Source organism: Poecilia reticulata, chromosome 12 (assembly GCF_904066995.2).
Source record: "Poecilia reticulata chromosome 12, P_reticulata-male-v2, whole genome shotgun sequence".
Taxonomy (NCBI): domain Eukaryota; kingdom Metazoa; phylum Chordata; class Actinopteri; order Cyprinodontiformes; family Poeciliidae; genus Poecilia; species Poecilia reticulata.
This window is the reverse complement of record NC_088841.1, coordinates 16,283,272-16,305,125: the sequence shown is the minus strand read 5'-3', so window position 1 is coordinate 16,305,125 and position 21,854 is coordinate 16,283,272. Positions and strand designations below refer to the sequence as shown.

The 21,854-nt window shown below is 39.7% G+C and overlaps 2 protein-coding genes across 3 annotated transcripts; both read right to left on the bottom strand.

Moving 5' to 3' along the window:
- Positions 1–21: 21 nt before the first annotated feature.
- Positions 22–9,922, bottom strand: mat2aa (methionine adenosyltransferase 2Aa). The gene is made up of 9 exons (XM_008424108.3): positions 9,585–9,922; positions 7,444–7,521; positions 6,016–6,138; positions 4,409–4,521; positions 4,192–4,335; positions 3,153–3,371; positions 2,845–3,027; positions 2,604–2,737; positions 22–1,769 (listed from the first exon to the last, which is right to left on the bottom strand). The coding sequence occupies exons 1-9, from the start codon at positions 9,676–9,678 to the stop codon at positions 1,667–1,669; spliced, it is 1,191 nt and encodes a 396-aa protein (XP_008422330.2). The 5' UTR covers positions 9,679–9,922; the 3' UTR covers positions 22–1,666.
- Positions 9,923–10,072: 150 nt separating this feature from the next.
- Positions 10,073–21,608, bottom strand: inpp5ja (inositol polyphosphate-5-phosphatase Ja). 2 transcript variants are annotated; one of them, XM_017307782.2, is made up of 14 exons: positions 21,491–21,608; positions 21,160–21,412; positions 18,322–18,912; positions 16,534–16,641; positions 16,252–16,360; positions 16,047–16,163; positions 15,486–15,661; positions 13,888–13,999; positions 13,636–13,745; positions 12,713–12,923; positions 12,501–12,638; positions 12,356–12,421; positions 12,168–12,272; positions 10,073–11,381 (listed from the first exon to the last, which is right to left on the bottom strand). In XM_017307782.2, exons 3-14 carry the CDS (start codon positions 18,906–18,908, stop codon positions 10,896–10,898), a joined length of 2,325 nt encoding a protein of 774 aa, XP_017163271.2. In that variant the 5' UTR covers positions 18,909–18,912; positions 21,160–21,412; positions 21,491–21,608; the 3' UTR covers positions 10,073–10,895. The 2 variants fall into 2 exon arrangements, with proteins under 2 accessions (XP_017163271.2, XP_008422331.2); XM_008424109.3 differs by having other exon boundaries at positions 21,160–21,602.
- Between the last annotated feature and the right edge of the window lie 246 nt (positions 21,609–21,854).

The following is a 21,854-nucleotide window of genomic DNA, read 5'->3' as shown; positions in this document are numbered from 1 at the left end:
AGCACTCATCAAACAAACAAGTTACACATGTGAGTTTTTATTCGAGGAAAATTCAGAAAGGAGAAGAAGAAAGAGACACGAAGGTAACAAATTGATTTTAGGTTCATTTGCAGCAAACGAGAAAAGGCACTTAATACACAAAACACTGAATTGAACAAAAAGAAGGGGAACGGCTTGTCAAACTCCCAGCTGCAGACGATGTAAACAGGCTGGTTTCTCTGTACAACACCAACCAATTATTTGTCCGAGTCGTGGATGAGTTTGAGAAAGCAAACATGTGAAATAAATAGTCGAGTAAAACCACCAGATTACTGGGCAGACAGTGAGCGCTCTAAAAATCTACGTGGCGTTACGATATCAAGATATATCAATTAAAATCCTTGTCTTGAAGTTTCTTCAGCTGCCCCTCCCAAACCTGCTGCTGCACGCCACCAGTAAGATGGCGGACAGAAGATTCCTCAACACACCAGCCGTCACTCTCAAGCTAAAGCTGGACTGGCTGAGGAACGCAGATAATGATTAGCATTGTCTCTTAAATACGTTTAAATTTTTTTTTTAAAGAGAAAAGTGGCAGAAAGGTATAAATTACCTCAAACTAAAGCAGGTGTTCAGGTTATATTTTGGTGTTTGGTTATTTTGGCAGCAGTTATAATCAGGGTTTCCCGTTTTAAAATATTTAACCACAGAACTGAGCTGAAGACACCAAAGGCAAATCTTAGCTTCTGTAATTTTTAGAGAAACGGCGCCACCTAGATGAGAGCTGTGGACTGACAGCACTAAGATTTTACAGTACATATCCTGGCGATTTATATTTCAAGGTTAAAAGTCACAGAGAAAAACAATTAGCCAGGCATTCAGCTGATATCTGGGTGAAGCAAGTGGACGAGGAGGGCGATCTGGAAAAATCCTGCAGAGGAGATTAGATTTTATTTAAATATAATTTAAAGCTGGAAGCTCAAACATTCAAAGCCAAAGCCTGTTCCACTTTTGGTACGCCCAAGCACCGACTGTCGAAAAGGAAGAGGAATACATTCAGTACACAAACTGGGTCTCACACTGCAACAAGCATCACACAAATTAATCTGAGCGTTGAGCCGATGGAGTGTTCAGGAAGGTGGTGATCTTTGTGGTTCATCTTAGTCGACATTTTGAACAGAGTTTGAAAAGTCCTAGGGAGATTTAAGGGTAGAAAATAAATATCTACATAATACAGAAACCACTGTGCAGCCCAACATAACTACAAAACCATTAGCAGCTTCTGACTTCTCTGTAAAACGTCAGAAAAAAAACAACGGCATGAAGAGGCTGCACACAATTTTATAAATAACATAATGGTCTGAATTTCATTTGTAACATGACCTTTTGCACATGAAAGAGCACGAACTGGCTCCTTTCTTCATCTGTACTGCAACAAGATGTAGGTTAAATGTTCCTTTGAAACCTGTCTCTAAAAAAAAAAAAAAATCTTAATTTTTAATACTAAATAAGTAAAAATTATAGTGCAGCAGGTGGAATAATTGTAACTTTGCCAACAGCTGGACACAAACTAATTGGATGGTGTTCTGATGTACGAGCAAAACAAAGCGAAGAAGAGGAGGAGAGGACGGTAAGAGGTTTATCTGCAGGGCGGTGTGTATGTGTGTGTGTGAGATGGGATCAGAGTGCCTCAGTATTTCAGCTTCTTGGGAATCTCCCAGGAGAACAAATCCCGACCAAAGTGACCGTAGGAAGCCGTGCGCTGGTAGATGGGCTTCTTCAGGTCGAGGTCCCTTAGAGAAACAAAAAATCATCATTCATTAGGAAAATACAGCAAAATACACGAATAAGTCTTTGTCTTTCATTTCTTTTAGTTATTGCTTCATTTCTATTTGTTAAACGCCAAAAATGATGAGCAAAAAAAAAAAAAAATCACATCAGAATATTGGAAGCGTCTCTTAGTTAGATATTTCTATTTACTATGACTTCTGGGAAAGCCTGGATGTTTGCATCTGATTGATAAATCCACTTTTGATTTAATTGGGAGGTCCAGCTGCGGATTTATTTTAAGGCAACACCTCAAACATACAGCCGGTCACTGAGCTGAACAACTGGTCGATTTCAATACTTCATTCTTTAGCGAACAGCCACAGCATTTAAACTCCTTTGAGGGAAGATGCAGTAAAATGCTCAGACATTCGGTTGCATAATTCGACATTAATTGGAGCCGTTAATTTCCTCGTCACTAGGAAACTCTTTGCAACCCAAGGCCAAAGCAGGATATTCAATTTAGTTTTTTTCCTTTCAATCCTGCATAATTTTAATTAAAATGTATACCAATTGCAGCTAAAATAGATAATCTTTTATCCTTTAGACCCCATCTTGACCTCTACAGCTTCCTGCTGTTTTACTCAACTATGTTGTAGAAACAAGAAACAGTTTCATAAAAAGTAATATTTATATTTAAAAGGCCAAAGCTTATGAATTTCTTTTAACCTTTAGCTAAATATTGAGTCATTTTGTTATCTTTATTTGCAGAATTGCACAAAAATGTCTTGCTTTGCTTTATAAAAAAAAAAAAAAAAATCACCTTAGTTTTGTTTTTTGGGAGATTATTAACAGTTTACCTCACTATGACCCCTGGGCGGAGGTCAAAGTTCTTTCTCACGATGTCCAGCAGCTCTCTCTCGCTCTTCTGCGAGGTCCCATAATGGAAGATGGAGACAGACAGAGGATGGGAAACTCCAATAGCATAGGAAACCTAAAACCGCAGACAGATTTGATCATTTCTGAAGGTATTTTAACGACGTTTCTGCTTCATTCGTTCATTTATCTCTCATTTCAACACCAGGCCAGGTGTGTTCTTACTTGGACCAAGACGCGTCTGCAAAGTCCAGCTTTAACCAGAGATTTGGCCACCCAGCGAGCGGCGTACGCCGCAGAGCGATCGACCTTTGTGTAGTCCTTTCCAGAAAACGCTCCGCCTCCATGGGCTCCCCACCCTCCATAGGTGTCCACTATGATCTTACGCCCAGTCAAACCAGCATCACTCTGCAGGAAAGATGGAGTACGTTTACAGAAAGCCATTATATTTTCACATTAAGCATAAATATGAAGATATGCATTTCAGATGCCTTAAACTGATTAGTAAAGTCTTCGCAAAGCCGTTCTCTCACCTGTGGGCCGCCAATGACAAAACGGCCGCTGGGCTGCAGGTGGTAGATGGTGTCGTCGTCGAGGTAACCAGACGGGACCACGGCTTTCACCACCCGTTCCTTCAGGCTGTGACGCATCTCCTCCAAACTCACACACTCGTCGTGCTGCACAGAGATCACGATGGTGTGGACACGCAGCGGCACCACGGCTCCTCGGTCCTGTCGGTACTGAACGGTCACCTGGACGGAGTAGAAGAAGAAGAACTCAGACGTAAAATCTAAACAGAACCTGGTGATGATTAAACTGTTTCTGCGGGTTATGGAGATATACAAGAATTTACATGTTCTAATTGGTTATATGGAACCTTATTCAGTTTTAGTGCATCAACAACTTTGATTCATACAACAGTCTTAATACTAAATAAATGCTTTTATTCATTTGCACTAGAAGAATCTTAAAAGTGATAACAGAGTGGAGACTGTAAATCATAAAATATTCATAGTAATGGACCCAAATTACAAAATTTTTATTCCCAATTGTTTAATATTTATTTGGTCTGTGTATACAAGTTATCAAACATATCGTTTCACCATAAATACACTGAATAAATTATTAACATTGATCCTTATTTACACAACCATGCGAGGTGTATTTGTACTTAAAGATCCCAAATAAAATCCTTTTAAAAAAAGACTTACATTTGGTTAAGAATTTTTTAAAGAACATTTTAGCTGACCTATCTGAAACATATATAAAATAAAAAAAAATAAAAAACTCAAGGTCAAGTATTAAATTATGAAAAAATATATATCTTTAAAATGTATAATTCTACTTGTACTTTATACATAGGAAGAGCCTGACAGGCAAAGTAACCACTAGATGGCAGTAATACTCGTTTTAAAATTAAAATATGTAAACGTAAAATTCTTCTCACCCAACATTATAAAGTTTGGATGACATCCATCTACATTTTTTAAATTAATTATCTAATTGACCTTTAAACTACAGCAAGTTTAATAACAATAATAATAATAAATGCTAACTTTATCCTCGTCTAACCTGAGTCTTGGAGTCGGGTCGGACCCACGGCAGCGTTCCATCCCGACGCAGCTCGGCCATCTTGGCGTTGAGCTTGTGAGCCAAGACGATGGTGAGCGGCATACACTCCTCCGTCTCGTCCGTGGCATAACCAAACATGAGGCCCTGTCAGAAATGCAGTCACAGGATGAACGAGGTCAAACAAAACGATTCGTTGAACTGCTGACCGAACACAAACCTGATCGCCGGCTCCAACGTCCTCCTCTTTACGGTCGAGATAAACGCCCTGAGCAATGTCAGGAGACTGCTGCTCCAAAGCCACCAGCACATTGCAGGTCTTATGGTCAAAACCTGTGAACAAAGGTCGTGACCTCAAAGGGAGAATCATTTCACCTGGCCACAGCGGCCTGCAAAGAACCACAATACTTTACCAGGTAATTAGCCAAACCTCCATTGTTAATTTAAAAAGTTGTCACATTTTTTATTACATTCTTTCCCAGTTTTACATTTCTGGATTTTTCGGCAACACATTTTAGGCATTAAAGTATAATTTTTACTCTGAACCTACTGCTAGTGATGTGGTATAGAGCCATTTTGCTGAAATAACATGTCTTACCTCACCTCTATTTCTACATCGTAAACTCTTAGTCGAATAAGATATGGAGAATCAGACTTCCTAAAAATAGCTTTTTCCTTTGTTTGGCACTTTAGACAAACACTTTAGTCAGTTCAACACGTCTAGAGTGAAAACAGGAAGAGAAAAAGGCTGTTTTCAATTCATTCAACTACAAAAATAATACTCAGAGCCCCTGTAGTCCTGACGTCCATTATTCTGTAGAGCGTCAGATGAAAAGTCAGATTGTCTCGCGCAATATTGCACAGGCTAAATTAATGTCATTTTCTGGGTGTTCACTGCAGAGCTGGTCAAAGACGGATCCATTTCCCCCTCGATGACCTCAAAGCAGCACAGTCCATGTCTGCTCTCACTCTGAAAGATCCCAGAGTCCAAAAGCGTCAGTGTGTAAAGCCCCACCTTCAGAATTCCAAAGTTTCTCTCCAGAAATCTGCCTCTAGATTTAGGGTATAACTAAGACACGCCTTGGGGAAACAAATCAGCTTCACCTTCTGACGACAAAATCTGTTCAATCCAGAAAACCATTGCTCATGAGAGCAGCTGCAGCCGCACAAAATCTCCTTACTGGGACGTAAGGACATTTTTGTGGTGATTAATGTTCATTAAATTCTAAAACAATTATTTCCTGATACTGTTGGTTTGATAATGTAACAGCTAAAAGTTTTGTTTTGCATAATTTTCCATTTGGACGAAAAAAAAAAAAAAAAAAAAAAGGTACAATTTTATTATTTTCCTCGTAAAACCACAAAGAAACTTGTACAGCATTGGTACGTTACACAATCAGCTTCTCATTTTAAATCAAAGAATAATCATGAATCAAAAATGCATTAAATTTATCACAACGTTTTGCACTAGACGGGTTCATTACCTAAAAGTTATCAATTTGTTTTCCTTTTTTTAGATTAGCTTTGAGCATATTTTCCCCATCTTCAACTTTAAGCAATTACTTTAAAATATATTTAATGAATAGGACCCAGTTCTAAAATGTATTAAGTAGGTTAATGTCCCTCTTAAATTAGAGTGCTGTGTAGTTAAGTGAAAACACTAAAGGAAGAGATCTGCAAGTTCGAGATTATTGGCTAGTTTGTTAAAAAAAATCCATATTTGCTTACCATCACCATGTTATCTCTTTTCCAACAAAAAAAAAAAAAGAAGTTTAATTATCAGCATTGAACTGGGTCTGAACCAGCTTTCTTTCTCCACAAGCGTACCTTTGGAGGAATCGTCATAGCCAATGTCCTTGATCGTCTCCCTGACGACCTTCTGATAGTCAACAGTGGCTCTGGAGGTGATCTCCCCCGCAAGCAGGATCATCCCCGTCTTAGCTACAGTCTCTGGGGACAAATGGAAAACATTTGGTGTGCTAGATCCAGATCTAATTCAGTGTGCAACAATATTTAAACACCAACGCTGCACTACTCGTGTTACACTTTAAACCATGTGACAATGAAACATTGTCAGTCCTATTCAGATGAAGCTGAGGAGAAGCTCACAACCACAAACAGAACAATATTCACTTTATTCGTCTGGTCCATTAAAGACCACCGCACTCGAACCTGAAAGCTTTTGCAGCTTTCATCATCTGCCTCCCTGGTGTATTCAGCTACAAAGCAAACAATCATTTCCGACCAGATAAACAAAGGGGACCTTTAAGCTTTAATTGAGTGTGGGTAGAATGAGTCAATATTTTTTTAAGATGAATATTATTTCTGCCAATTAATCCCATGAAAACATCTGAAGATTGTTCTCCGTTGATCTAAGAGTAAGTGTGAACACTGCATTTTTTTTCTTTTTGTTTGTTCGTTTTTTAAGAGGGCCAATTATTCAAAAGTCCCATTTCGTACATTTTTATATTTCCATTTGGGTCTGTGCTGCTTCTAAAAACAAACCAAGCACATTATATATATATATATATATATATATATATATATATATAAAAACTAAAAGAGCTGGTTTTTGGCAATAATTTAAAGTTTTTTTGGGTCTGGAAAAAGATGGGTTTCAATAACCTTCCGAATTTAATCTCACTAATCAGCAGACACTGCCCATCACCTAGCAACCCCAGCAGAGTTCTTGCACATTTGGTCAGCTGGATTTATGTGCTGTACAATGGCTGCTGGAATAAACAAGTGTTTTGTTGCCCAGAATGCATAAAGAAACCACTTTATGCATTTTTGTTAGTTGTGCAGGAGGCTCTACTTCTGCTTTTCAAAGATGTACAGTTGTACAACTGTGATTCTGTTTGCTTGCTTGGATATGAAGTGACAAGAGGCACTAAGACAGTTAAACAACAGTTCCATTCTGGATCTAATGTCACGTCTAGTTGGAATGTCTCTTCAGTTTGTTCCGTTGCCTCCCTTTGAAGACATTTAGAGCCGTTTCTGTCTGTTCGAGGGTCAGTTGTCTGTCTTGGTACTGTTGACTGTCCCAATCCCCCTGGACATTTTTGCATCTCTTTATAGTCAGCTGATTCATTCTCTAACATGTTAAAAGGCAGAACTGATAAGACTAAAATCTCATTATACAATGATTTTGCACAAAAAAATGAAATGAAAGAATTTCTTTTCATAGACATATTCTAACCTGTTCAAGGAAATACAATAGTTCACCCTTAAAGAGCAACCTTTGTGGTTACTCACCACATGCTACTTTGGCGTCAGGGTCTTGTCTCAGGTGAGCGTCCAACACCGCATCACTAATCTGGTCACAAATCTTATCTGTGGGGGAACAACGTAATAGGAAAAGCTTAAGAACATTTGCAGGAAATGGAAAGTCTCAGCTCAATGTTTTCTGTAATAACGCTTTAATTCGTTTTATTAGGTTGTGTTTTAACCTTTATTAAACTATTAATGAATCAAACCATTTTAATGTAGCAGATCTATTTACTTGCATATGAATCAGATTAATCTGATGTCAGCATTAACCTTTCTCCAGTAAACCTCAGCATCCATCTCAATAATAGCATGTGTTCTTACATGATGCAGCAGTCCCTTATCTGTGTGTTTACCTAAAAAAGCGTCAGCTGGTGGCAGTAGCTGTTATGCTGTGTACTTTCTGCTTTTAGGCAATATAATGCAGTTATCTATAATCTACTAGTTCTGTACGTCAAGAAAATGTGGTTATGTGACTCCAATAAATGTTATCTACCAGCAGAAAAGTCCCTTGGGGTAATTTTTATTTGATCTGTCATCTTTCATAAAAGTCAACTGGTCCAAACAAAGATCAGAACCACAAGAAATGGAAAGGTTTCATGCAAAACTCACAGAATATACAATTAAAAGTAGATTGTTCCGTGGTTATTCATCTGTAAAAGAATTAAAACTTCAGGCAGATATTTGAAACGGCAAAGCATGGATACAAAATGAACCTACAGATTAGCAAAGGGATGAGCTAATCCAGCCTGAACCATTTCATCTCTAGATCCATTCAGATCTGTGTGACACCAACCATTGTGTTGTGTGTGAAATTGTAAACATTTCACAGATTTATTTTTGGTGGCAAACTTAAGCTGAAAGAATCAAAATATGCCTGGATGTGTTGCAGGTAATTTTACCCAAAGTTCATCAATGTAGAGTCAAATAAAAAAAAATAATAATTCACCGATTTGGATTCTTTACACCCACAGATGGGCAGATAGTCTGTCAGGTACTTAGATGTAGAGGTAAGCCCATTATCCTTAGCAGTAGAGCTGGTGTGTTTTAAAAGAGAGAGGCAGCAAGTCCACAACTTGCATTCACAAAATGCATGTTCAAAACCATATCTTTATTAATATCATCGTGTTGCCTTTTTCTATAAACGTTCTATGAAAGGTGCATGTTGTAAAACACAGCAGCCTCTGTCAAATACTACATTCTAGTCTAAATATTGAACTTAGATTTTTTTTTTGCTCTGTTACACAAAGAAATTAATAGTTCTAAGAAACATTTGAGCAAGACGTAGAGTGTGAACCAGTTTTATTCAAACATATTTGCTCTTTTAAAATTGATTGTATTAGTCATGAAGTTTTTACTTATTTTAATTTGTTCTTTAAGTTTGTAGTTAAACAGATACTAGCTTTGAAACTAGGCCGATTTGAAGCCGAATGGTGACATTTATCAAAACCAACACAGAAAATATTTTTTTTTACATTTAGTTATTCCCCCCATTTCACCTAACTCTAAGTCAAGGTACTCGGTCCATGTTTTATAGATGTTGAACTATACATCTATAGTATAGTGTGAAACATTTCGAAGTCATGAAACAACTCAGTCTGCCAAAAACAGACTGAAGAGAACATGTGATTGACAGGCACCACAAGTCCTGACACATGTTAGCTTCAGCACCTAGCCACAGTGCTGCTACAGCACAAACTGGAGCCTCCCATCGGTCTAAAAATACAGCTTCCCAGCATAAAACTGTTACAAATCTTTCTTAAAGTACACTGTGTGAAACTCGCTCCTGCAAAAGCACAATGAGAGTTGCCTAATAGTTTAGCTTTTAGCTGGATGTAACAATGTAGCGGCTCAAAGCCAGCTTTATCCAATTTTCTGCTCAAACACATTATTAATCACATTTTTTGTTTAACCCGTTCATTTTTGCTTAAACTTTATTACCAATTCAGATTTTTAAGACATTTTATTTCACATAAAACAACTAGCATATCGAGCTTGACAATAATCCGGGGCAGACAAACTCACAACAATCAGCCACATGACCTTGTTTGAGAGGCTAACAGGATGCTAGGCTAATTATTTGGGTCAGTAAAATGGACGGCGCTTTGCACAAAAATACTAAAACTTACCAGGGTGACCTTCTCCGACTGACTCGGAGGTGAAGAGGAAGCAGTCTTCATCATGAGGCGAGTCGCTGTAGAAACCGTTCAGGTGGCCGTTCATTTTGTTTAAGCTAACGCAGGCTAGCAGCAGAGTCCTGTTTGCAGAGCCGGGGGTGGAGGGGAGACTGTAACACCAAAAGCAGCCTTCACCACCTGGGATTATTACCGACACACAACCACGGCAGCAGCCAGCTGAGTGGACGATAATGGAGCAGGGAGCCGTATTTATTGGACTCCCACAGTCCACTGCTTACAGCCAACTGATGCAGAGCCCCGGCTGGACCATGTGGTGCTGAGGGGCGTGTTCCGACTCCAGCAAAACAAATATATCCATGAGGAGAGAAGGCACTGCATGCAGAGTTACTGGTTCTGATTAACTTAGAACTTTCACGTTTTTATAGAAGAGGATAATATTAATTGTAAAGAAGATTAGAAAGTAAAGGTGGTACAGTGAACACGTTTTAAATAGATGTTTATATGTCAAAAAGTTGTGGACATCTTTCATTTTTTTCAGAATGCTGCTGCTTAGGCAAGCATCACCGTGCAAAAAACACACATGGTTATTGTACTATCAGGAGAGCGAATCAAATCATTTTGATTAGTTGTTGTTTATTTGTTCACATTTTATTTGCACAATCACACAACATTCTGTCCTGGATGGAAAACATTGGGTGTCAGAAACCAGCTCTGAGGAGCAGGGGCTGTGTTCACAAAGCTGCTAAGAACAATAAGAGCATTGGTTTAGGATTACAATTTAAGACTGAGGTGACACAATGCTCTGTGTGTTGATTGCACACTGAAACTAAACGTTTGCACAGATCAAGTCGCACAGAGCTAAAATCATCATGTTTTGCACACTTGAATGAATAAGTTAAGCTTACGCTACTCTGACTCACACAGACACGTCCTGTCTTAGATGTGAACTATAATACCATCAATTCTGGTTCAGAGTCCTTATTTTGATACCAAGCATGGATCCATATTGCTTTCAGTGATAGCTGGTCATTTCTGTTGCAGGTTTTTAGCCAGACTTTGGTTTTACATTCATCACTTCTGCGTTCTTGAGAACATTTAGAGAGTTTGCTCACATTCTTCACTCAAAGATATACATACATACAGCACAGAGTCGTATGAGATGATAATAGGTTCTCTAACGGGAAACCGCGACGCTGCAACGTGGAATGTTTGCAAACTACATGAGAGTCGATAAAGGTGCAGCTTCTCTCAGCTCCCATCAGGTCAGATCATGATAGTGTGGATGTCATTTTTCTTCCTATTTTACCTCTTTATAGTCTTTCGTTTGTCTGTTTCGACTTGCTTCCCAATCTGTTTGACCCCAGTGGGGCTGACCTGAGCTGGACTGTGTTCACCTAAGATGGCTACAATCAGGGCCTCCGGCGCTGTCACCCCGCTGCCTGGAGACACAGGACTGCGAGGGCTAAGGGGGCTGATGGTGGGGGACGGCACAGTGTCTGGGGAGACCAAGCGCTCCTTCTTAGCGGCAGAGCACGGCGAGCGGCTTCGTGATTGGCTCTCCTTGGAGCGAGGACACAGGCTGAGGCCCTGCAAGGCCGGGAGGGGGTTGGAGGACATCGCGGGGACGACTGGGCTGCGACTGCGGCGATGACGGTGATGCCTTTTGCCAGTTTTTGGGCTTGGACTGCGGGAGTTTGGAACCAGCAGAACCATGGTGCTGTCATCTTCAGAGCTGACATTGGAGCTGTCCGAGCGGCACACAGTGGGGCTGAGGACAGGCATCCTGATCTGTGGAGGGCCGAGGATTGAGGAGAAGGTAATTGTTAAAGGAAGTAAAGGTTTTAATCTCTTTGAATTTCTTCACAATTTGTTTTAGCCACAAACTTCAGTCTATTTTATGGGAACTTGTGTCAAAAAGTAGTTCTTAATTGTGAAGTGTAAAGGAAATTACACAGTCTTTTCAACATTTTTTTTTTTTACAAATAAAGGAGATATAGTATGCATGTATGTTGGGCACTATTACCTGCAATTACAGTTTCGGGTCTCTACAAGCTTTACTCATCTCCAGACTAAAAAAAATCTGTCAGTTCTTCTTTGTAAAATAGCTTAAGCTTTGTCAGTTTGGATGGAAAGTGCCTGTAAATGCCATTTTTTAAAGCCACTATTTGATTTATATCTAGACTTTGACTGAGATATTTTAACAAGAATAAGGTTTGATCAGAAGAAGAGCTGCAAAATATATTGAATGAAATCATCAGTATGTGCAACATCATAAGTGCAAAAGACTGCTTGGATGCAGTTTCTGGTTGTAACATTTCAGGGTCTGTCTGCCAATGATCTTTGTGGCCATTTGGACTGACTTTCATTTTCATTTATAGTAGATGTTAATGACTGAGATGCTAAGGAAAGACCATTGTGTTGATGGAAACGAAAAAAACAATTCTTAAAAACTCTGATCTGGTAAACAAGGCGAATAAATAAAACTATTTCAGTTATATTGGTTTTATGGTAATTTTGTCATTAAAATATTGTATCATATAGATGTAAAAAGTTGAATTGTTAAAACTTTGCTACCTGAACTGGCGAAGACAAACTGACGATGCTGTTCATGATATTACTGAAGTAACCCAGGACGTATTCACAGTCGTCTCTCGGCAGATCCTCTTCTGAGAACATCACCTATAAAAATGACCCCAGTCAGCTCTGAGTCAAATGTAACTTTAAAAGGAAGTCGTCTTCAGGAGCTGCAGTCCTCAACAAACCTGTGTGGCATGCTCTCCTTTGGCCCAGACGTACGCCTGATAATCCTTGTGATGCCTGAATCTCGCCTGTTCGGTGAGAAATGTGTTGGCAAAGCTTGGAAGACAAGTGTCAGTGTTTTGATATGAGAGTTTCTCTATGACCTACTTTGTATATTGCCACCCAGTCCCATGAACTGCGCTGATATGTTGAAGCAACAGTGAATCTGACTGTGGCGTCTGATGCTTTGCACCACTCCTTATTTACCTGCAGCTCCACCAGAGGTAGATCCACCCTGAATGGGAACTATAGTACGAAGGTTAAAATACACGAACTATAATCGCGAAAATGTGCTGTACTAAAAAGAGACGTGGCCTCACCTGCAGGGAGAACAGTGAGGAAACAGGCTTGTGGTCACTGATGGTGAAGCCCATGTGACTCTGATACTTATGCTGTATCACTTTAGTTGCTCCTCCCAACCAGGAAGTCAGACCCCGCTGCAAAGATGCATTGTGGGTAGGAACGGGGGAACCGGTGCGACGAAGGCGCCACAGGATGCGATCTGTCCAGGCGGGTTTTCTCTTCTTAGCACTGACGTATTTAAATACAAGGGCAGACATTATATTTTACAGAGAACAAAATGAATATGGGACTTAAATCAAGATCAGTCTTTACTTTTCCACTTTGAAACCCTAAATAATCTTAAAAAGTTATTTTCTGAATTTACATGTATGGATGGAAAAATCAAAACTCTGTTTTTAGGCAAATAAGGGATTGCTTTCTTGACAAAATATGTGATGTAAATATGAACTCTCTAGTAAAATATTGACTGATTATGTGTAGAAAAGACTTGCACAATCACTAAATGACTAAACATTGACAGAATATATGTCAGCAATATAAAGATCAAAGACCAATACTGACCAGTATTACCAGAGTAATGCTGGTCAGAATTGGAGCAGGAATTGCAACATCTACCTGAATCCTGCCAAAGTCTTAGTGTTGAGAATTACAGTTTTTGTCAAAAGTCAAGTCTTTCCTTCTTGTGATGAGTTACAGGCAGACTGGATATTGTTCTTTTAAATTCCTATGTAGGTTGCTGGTTTGCTAAGTCTTCAAGCTACTGCTCTAAGACATTTTTTTTAATTTATTCCTTCTCACTGGATACATTTGCCTACATATTTTCACATCGTAGACTCAAAATCAACCTCATTAATAGATTTTTCTGAAATCTCTTAATGAGATTTAAAAAAAAATCTTATTAAGGGTTTATTTTGGATAAATAAACTCTGTATGAGCAGACCTGGTGTCGTATGTGTGGGTTCCCACATCAAACTTGTATGTAGGTGGAAACTTGAGCGGTCCCTCCATGAAGCCCTCCAGGATGGACTCTGTGTTTTTAGCCATGTTGAGCTGGACAAAAAACAGAAAAAGAGAATGGCAGACCTTCTATTTCCTTTAATTAGAGCCATAGCTCCCTCTGCTGGCTGCAGTCAACAGACAACCCATCCAGAAGAATCCATGCTTCTGTTTTTGAATTATGAAGTTTCTTCACCTGATCCCGTTCCCATAGAAGAGGCAGCTTGCTGCTTTCAATGGCACATTTCACCACATGGATGTCGTAGTCTTCAATACGGAAATTTAGGTCCCCAAACCAAAACACAACACTGCAAACACAAAGAATAGTCTTGAAATACTTTTGCATCACAGATAATGGTGCTGTATTATTACGTAATATATAATTTTTTTATTAAAGTATGTCTTTGTTAAACTTATATCTCAGAAAGCAAGTTGATTTTTGCTTTTCTAATTCTTATTTGTTTTACTTTGCCTTTATTTTACCAAAAAAAGTCCATTAAATTAAGGTCTTTTCACAGTGTACTGCAAATACATTTTATGCAAATCATTGCATAAAATTCATACATCTTAAAAGTTATACAAGAACAAAATCAGATAAAAACTCCTAAGAGCATACAATTAACAGATCATAAAATAATTTAAAAGTGGTTTAAGAAAAGCAATTAAACTCTTCAGTTGAACAGTCACTAAGTGCATTTTCTTAACCCAAATAAAAACATTAATGTCTATAGACATAATCTAAGATTGTGGCCAATCGGCGATTTATCAACTACTGATGGTTTAACTGCAGATGAGGAAAATGTAAGTTTCCTGAGTGGTAATAAGTGGCTTGCTAAATGTATGAATAGCCAGACAGGGTAGTGAATTATTTTTTATTATTCATTACGCATGATTCCATTATGCCACTCTGGACATTTATTCCTTTGAGTTTAATTATTCTGAAGTCTAAATCTCCCCTGAGTTGTTTGTTATGTGTGTAGCTTCAGCATGTGGGAGAGTTGGCTGCAAAATAACCGCGTGTAGGTGAGAGGAAAACAAAACTGACAAAACAATGATTCACAGCACCTTCACTTTGTAGAAACATTAAAGTCACTCCAAACTCCTTGTAAAAGAGGCGCTGTAAGTGGTTTTAAATGCTTTTAATGGGGGTAGACTTTTGTTTTCACTGTTGTTTTTTTGATAATACTAAACAAAAATAAAGTAATGAGAAATGCTTAGTACCCTGCTTCACTAATACCAGATTTGTAATTGATCTTTTTTTAATAATATCAAACTATTAAATGTACCGTTTAAGTATTATTAGTAATTCCTGTTTTTTGACAAATTTTTTAGCTAATCTATTTTACTCAGGTATGAGCAGCTCTGATTCTCTTTTTTTAGCCAACAATTGAAATTAGTTTTGTCTTGGAAATGTTTCTACTGGACATGATTTTTTTTTCATCCACACAATAATTGGATTGGCATTTATCCTTCCACTGACCTGATCTTTAATCCTTCAATCCTCAATCATCCAGCTCAAAGTCAGGTTTTTGATACCTTGTTTGGACACCTACTTATTATTACATACAATTTGCATCAGACAAAAACTGAATCTTTTTTTTTTTTACGTTAAAACTTTTCTCCAAATGGAGTGTGGGTTGTTCTTGAAAGTTCTCGCCAGGAAACTAAGTAGATTAAATGAACACTAACAATTTAGCCATTGATGAAAAGTTAAATATATAGTTAATGATTGAATCTGTATGCTGTGTAATTATTCCACCTGAATAAGCATGACTTATAGTTAAAACTACGCACTCATGGTCCAGGACGCCCGTGGCAGTCCCGCCTTCGAACTGCTGCTGCTGAAGGATGCTTTCAAAGTCTTCCATCCTCTGCTCCAAGTTCCTCATGTGAGCCGGCAGGTGACAGTTCAGAAAACACACCGGGTGGCCGAACACCGTCATTCTTGCACTCACGCCACCTTTATTCCCCTTTAAAACAACAAGAGAGTGTGTTTTAATAGAGACCTAAAGGACAACCAGAGCACATCAACCAGATCTGTGCTGGGGGATAAAGTGTTTCTATTTTTATTTATTTTTTTGTTTTTTGTTTGACATCAAACCACAGCATCACAGAGCCAGACAGCCTGCTGCTGCACTGACCTCAAAGAGAAGGTGACTGCACCAGCAGCAGCAGCAGCAGCAGCAGCCAGCGGGGGATGCTGACATCAACATGCACGGGAAGGTCACACACTGACATATTCACCCGCACGTGCATGCAGCTGCCGGCAGGACGGAGAACAGGCCCGACTTCTGTGTGCAGCCTAACCCCAAACCGATTTTGTGCATGGTCGCGGGGACACGTCGGCGTTCATACCCAGTATCCTCCGAGTCCCGTCCGTGTACTCTGGGTCTGCACGCCTCTGAGGAACGGAAAATGGCAGATTTTGGAAAAAACGAGCAGAAGCACTCCTTGCATTCGCTGTGACGCCACCTGGACAGATGAGGAAGGTGACAAAACACTCCATCACATTTTGTACAATCAGACAAAGAAGAATGTGGAGAGTGACGGATGCGCCTACTAAAACATATCCGAAGGGACTGAGCGTGTCCATACAAAGCTCACTCCACTGGTCTGAAAAAAGAACATCTTTCAGCCTCTTGTTTATCATTGAGTTAACCTCCTGGAGTCTGGATGGTGACAGAAGCAAGAAAATGTTTAAAACAACCAAAAACTGAACTTTAATTTGGAAAAAAAAAAAAAAAAGGACAGCGACTGTAGGGGGAGAGAACCACAGATGACTGAGTGGGCATCTACTGCTGTCGCGCTGGCACTGCTGAGTCGTCCACAAATACTCGCTTACCCGATGATAAACATGTCAATGCTCCCATCTGATACATTTGGTCCGAACAGAGACGTGATGTCATCTGGTGGGACGGCTGATCCCACGTTCCATGTGACGATGTACACCCTGACAAACGGATAGGAGCAAAGGGAACGCCGCATTAGACTCAAACACTTTTGTGTAGGTGAAAATGGGATATGAGCTGCAATGTAATCCTCAGAGGAAAAGCTTCCACGGGGGCTGATGCATAAGGTAAAAAAAAAAAAACACAATTAAGCACCTCAGCAAACATCATTGATGACTAAGTGCTAAGCACGTCTGTGTGTGTATGAGTATCCACATGGCTGAGTACTACCAGAGTCAGAAAAAAATGGATTGAGCTGAATATTTTATAAAATTGAACAGACGGGTGGCTGAATAAGCTCACACTTAAATGTCAACTTCAGCACTCATAATTCCCTTGGCTTTCTCGAACGGTAATTTAACTGTTCTGTTGTTAAAAGAGTGCAGCAACAATGAAAATTACCACTGGCAAACAAAAATACAGAGATAAATTTAATTAGCTTGAAAACTAAAAAAAAAAATGTCATGTTGAAAACCACAAACTTAAATTGAAGGTTTTGGGGATTTTATGTGACAGACCAAGACAAAGTAACACACAAATGTGAAGTGGAAGGGAAAAAATATAGTTCTTCTTTCTTTAATTTGTAGCAAAAAAAAAAGAATCTGAATGGTGTGGCATGCATTTTTATTCACCCCCTTTTTACGATGATAACCCTAAATAAAATCCAGCGCAAGTTGAAAAATGCATAATTATCAAACGGACTCCACGTTTCTGTAATGTGATCTCATTGTGAATTCATCTGTTCTGTGAAGGCAGAGCAGCACAGCAGGCAGGTCAGAAATCAAGACACTGAGAATTTGAAGCAGGTTTAGGTTATGAAACAACCTCCCACGTTTCAACCAACACACAGAGCCTTGTTCAGCCTAACTGGAAAAAAATACAATATATATATATATATATATATATTATATAAAGAAGAAGTCCTTTCTGTGACTCAATATTTCAAAATACTCTCTATGCCATTTAAGTAATTAAAACCCCTGATTTAAACTAATACGGCCAGGCAAGGTGAGAATACTTTTGCCAGGCTAAAGTAATCAATTTGCATTCAAGTTTAAATACAGTTACAATCCAACTGATTCAGGTTTTATACTCTTAATAGATGTTTGAAATATATATAAAAAACTACTTTATACAAATACAACAAATTTATTTAGTTTGTTATGCTTATTTTAGCACAACTAGGAGAAATTATATATACAATGTATGTAATTGTAAGCACATAATTTTATATTTTTTAACAAATAAATTGGTTATCCTTATTTTGAAAAATAATATAGATATTTTTATGGTATTGAATGGACTGTTCACAATTGAAGAAGTTTCGAATTTCCCACGTAAAGAAATCCTGCAGGTGTAAAATGTGTGTTTGTCTCAGCATTTGGACCACTCTGTCTAAAGACCGACAACATTTACTGCTGGTGTAAACGAGCTGCTGTGAGTTTGAACAGCTTATTCAAGCCGTCTTTGTTTATGAGCAAGGACTTCAGCTAAAGTGCCTGTGGGAAATCAGCCAAGCGGCTGTGACTGTGTCGGGTCCCTACGGCTCTTAGAGACATTTGCTGCTTTGATTCATGTGACACAGAGGACCACGCGTCAGTTTTCCTTCCAGACGAGCACCTGCTGCAAGGATCAGGAGAAAAACAATGGAAATGACTCAGCATGAGTGTTGCTGGTCTTACCTGAAGTCATTGTTCTCTCCTGCTGGCCCCTCAGACTGAGTCTGGCTCTGAGCCGCGCTCCCAGGCGAGGCGGTCTTCTGGGGCTGAGACTTCAGACTGGGTTTGTGACTCAAGCTTGGGGTCAGGTTGGGGCTAAGAGTTGGTTTAAGGTAAGGCTGCGGGCTCTGGGGGTTGATCAGAAGGAACGAGGGCTCTGACGAGGAATGCGGCAAGGCGTTACCGCTGTGAGGAGCCGGAATGCAAACAGGGATCAAATCTATTTCCTTAGACGATTCCAGTGGGACTTTGGCTGGCTTCGAGGCTGTTCTAGTTCCAAGAGCAGTCGGTCTGGGCCGACTTATGCTTGACAGTGGAGGAGTGAGTCGATCCTCCCCGGACTGCAGCCGGCCTGTCCCTTTGGTAGATGCCTGTGTGAGGTCCGGTCCTGACTGAGTCTTGAGCCTCTCCGATGGATTAAGTAGACGTGGCTCCGGGACGGCGGGTTGTGGAGGTAAAGCTGGACTCGCTCTGATCACTGCGCAGGGTCCAGGCAGCGTGCTGGGACCACAAGGGTCTGAGCCCAGCTGCTTCTTCGGAAGGCGATCCATCAGCCTGCAACAGGATGCAGAGAGCAGTTCTCAAAAAGAAAAGCCGTGCAACATTCAAAATGCATCGAAAAGAATGTTAGTTTTTAAAGTCCTCACTGTTAGAAAATTGTTGTACAGTATCAGGATCAATTTTTAAATTAAGTTGTCAAACTCAAGGTCCGGGGGCCAAATCATAAAATCGCTTTTTATGTGGCTCTCTATTGTCTAAAGCAGTGGTCCCCAAACTACGGCCCGCGGGCCGGATCCGGCCCGCCTCCACATTTGGTCCGGCCTCCTGAACAATACCAGAGAGCATTTTGATTTTTTTTCATATACCGTATTTTCTGGACTTTTTTCCTAAGCTTTGAACCATGCGGCTTATATGAAGATTTTTCTTCAACCACTCTTTAGCAGGAAGTGAATCATTGGAAGTCAAAATTGGAAATAAAAGAAGAACGCGCCCATTAAAACGGAATTAGGTTTTAATAAGGAATTGAAATTTGAGACTGTTGTTGATCAGTTAAATAGCATTGAGGGAAAAAGAAGATTTTTTTGTTTTTTGAAATAATACTGGGATCATTATGAGAATTTGAGGTATAGATATTAGGATCCAATAGAAGAAGAAGAAGAAAGCGCTCATGTTCATTTAGCACATGCTAGTAGCAACACAAAGGATCAGGGCTTTTACTGTTACAGTTACCGTTCGGAAACTACCGTAATCAGTTCAGTTAAATATAAACTTGGCAACTTTTTCTTTTTCAACCATAATAAATGTGATATTCAATTGACCTGTTATGACTCATATTTTGGGTGTCCGCCCCCCTCTGTTGCTGCTGCATCGTTGTGGAAAACCTGGAGCGGCAGAGATATCTGAGGCTTACAGCCCGTCTTTCTGTATACTGTATGTGTATGTTTACTGTTTTTTTTTTTTTTAATCTTTGGGGGTGCAGTTTATTGTCTGGAAAATACAGTATTTGTTTAATAAATAGTGTTATTTCCTGGATTTTTTTCTGAGAAGAACCCAGAGAGGGTTATTTGATTGTGCTTTCTGGAAAACAACAAATTTTTACATTTAGGCACTCCTGTAATCGTCACACTTTTTCTGTTACAAACTGACTCCGGCCCCCCACCAGAGAAGGGAAAAGTTTTGTGGTCCTCACAGGAAAATGTTTGGGGACCCCTGGTCTAAAGGCACACATTTATAAAGCCTTTAGGGTAACAGTTATGTGTGTAAATAATAATTTATCAATCAAATCAAAGCAGCCTCCATCTGTAAGTTACCAAATTACATCAATATGGAAAAATGTTCAATATGATTTAACTTCAAGAGTTACTCACTGAGACTATTCATTCATGTTTGAATGGTTTCTTAAGTGCAACCAGCCCAATGAAGAACTTCATAATTCTGACATGGTCCGAAATGAAAATGAGTTTGACACCCCTGGACCAGAAGTAGTGCATGATCACAAAGTGGAAGAGGAAATTAAATGATGCATTATTTTAAAAATTATTTTTACAAACACAAATCCAAAGTGGTGTGCTGTGCAGACATGCTCACCGACTTTTGGGTTATTACTTTAAAGAACTGGAATATACTGCAATTAAACCTGCAAAATTAAACCAGCAGGATGGATGACGTTTGTTCATGTTTTAACAAACCTCTGAGGAAATCGCAGAGCAGTTGGGTTTATTCTGTAATGGATTACTGACCATATCACTGCATAACTGGGCTGTAGCTAACTTTTTTTCTTTTTTTGTCTTACCTTTTTAACTGCAGTTAAATTTCCTGGTGATGCTCATTAACCATTGACCCCTTCCCAGATGGAGTGTATTATGTTTGCATAAGTGAAAGTTGCATTACAGTGCTGCTTATAATAGTCCACTTCAAAGCATGTCAGACAGGCTGCTGCAGGTCACAAGGAAGATAGATTACATTAAAGGAGGGCAGCAGACCTACCTCCATTTTACTGTCTGTGAGCCCAACACAGAAATCATACACCTCTCCTTCAATTATTCAACATATGCAAACGTGTCTCTCCGTCAAACAGAGAAACTCAGCTCCTAACATTGCAGAACGAGTTAATAGTGACCAGACACGTTTGGATTCACTTTCAAAGTCAAAACTTTCACAGCCAGCATGAAGTCGGCCTTATTTAATATTCCAACCCCGTGAGTCTGCAAGTCTGTACAGCAGGTTTATGTTACAAGACGACGGAAACGTGAGACAACATAAACTGGAACAGTGAGCAGTGGGCATAAAATCAAATCTTACCTTTTGTGCGTATTTTTAAGTCCAAGGTGAACCACAAGGGTGATATCACGAAGGAACTGAAAAGAACATGAATCTCGGTTTTCTCCCCTAGCACACACCGACCAAAGACACCAGACTGTCACCAACAAGCCGGGATCGATTAACGGACCGGACGCAGCCCGCAGCAGGTCGAACCTGTCGGTTCCGTTGACAGCCGACGTCTCGTCACGGCGCAGTCAGGACAGAGAGCCGTCACGCGTCGTGCGCCCGAACCCTTTGCATGTTGATAATTTGTGCTACATTAATAAAACAGATCACAAAAAAACAAAACGCTGAATCCACACTGCATCACCTTGATCCTGCACGCTGTCTGAGTTGGTCGCAGCATCACGGCTGTACCTCCACCTCACCGACCCGGCTGCACCTCTCCATCCTCCCTCCCTCCCTCCCTCCCTCCACGGCTGCTGGGGGCGGGCAGAACAGGGTAGAGAAATTTAAAGCTGCCAAAGTACAGCCGGACAGAAATAACAGTGCATCTGTCCTGCGGGTGACGAATTAATCCGATAACTGTGCGTCACTGAAAGGCAGCATCGATCAACATCATCAATAAACTATGATTACTTGCTTCGGATATAGTAGTGGTACGAACCTTCTGAGCTCCTATATTTAAACGAGCACTTTTGATCATAACAATCTGCAACATTAAAACAAAATGT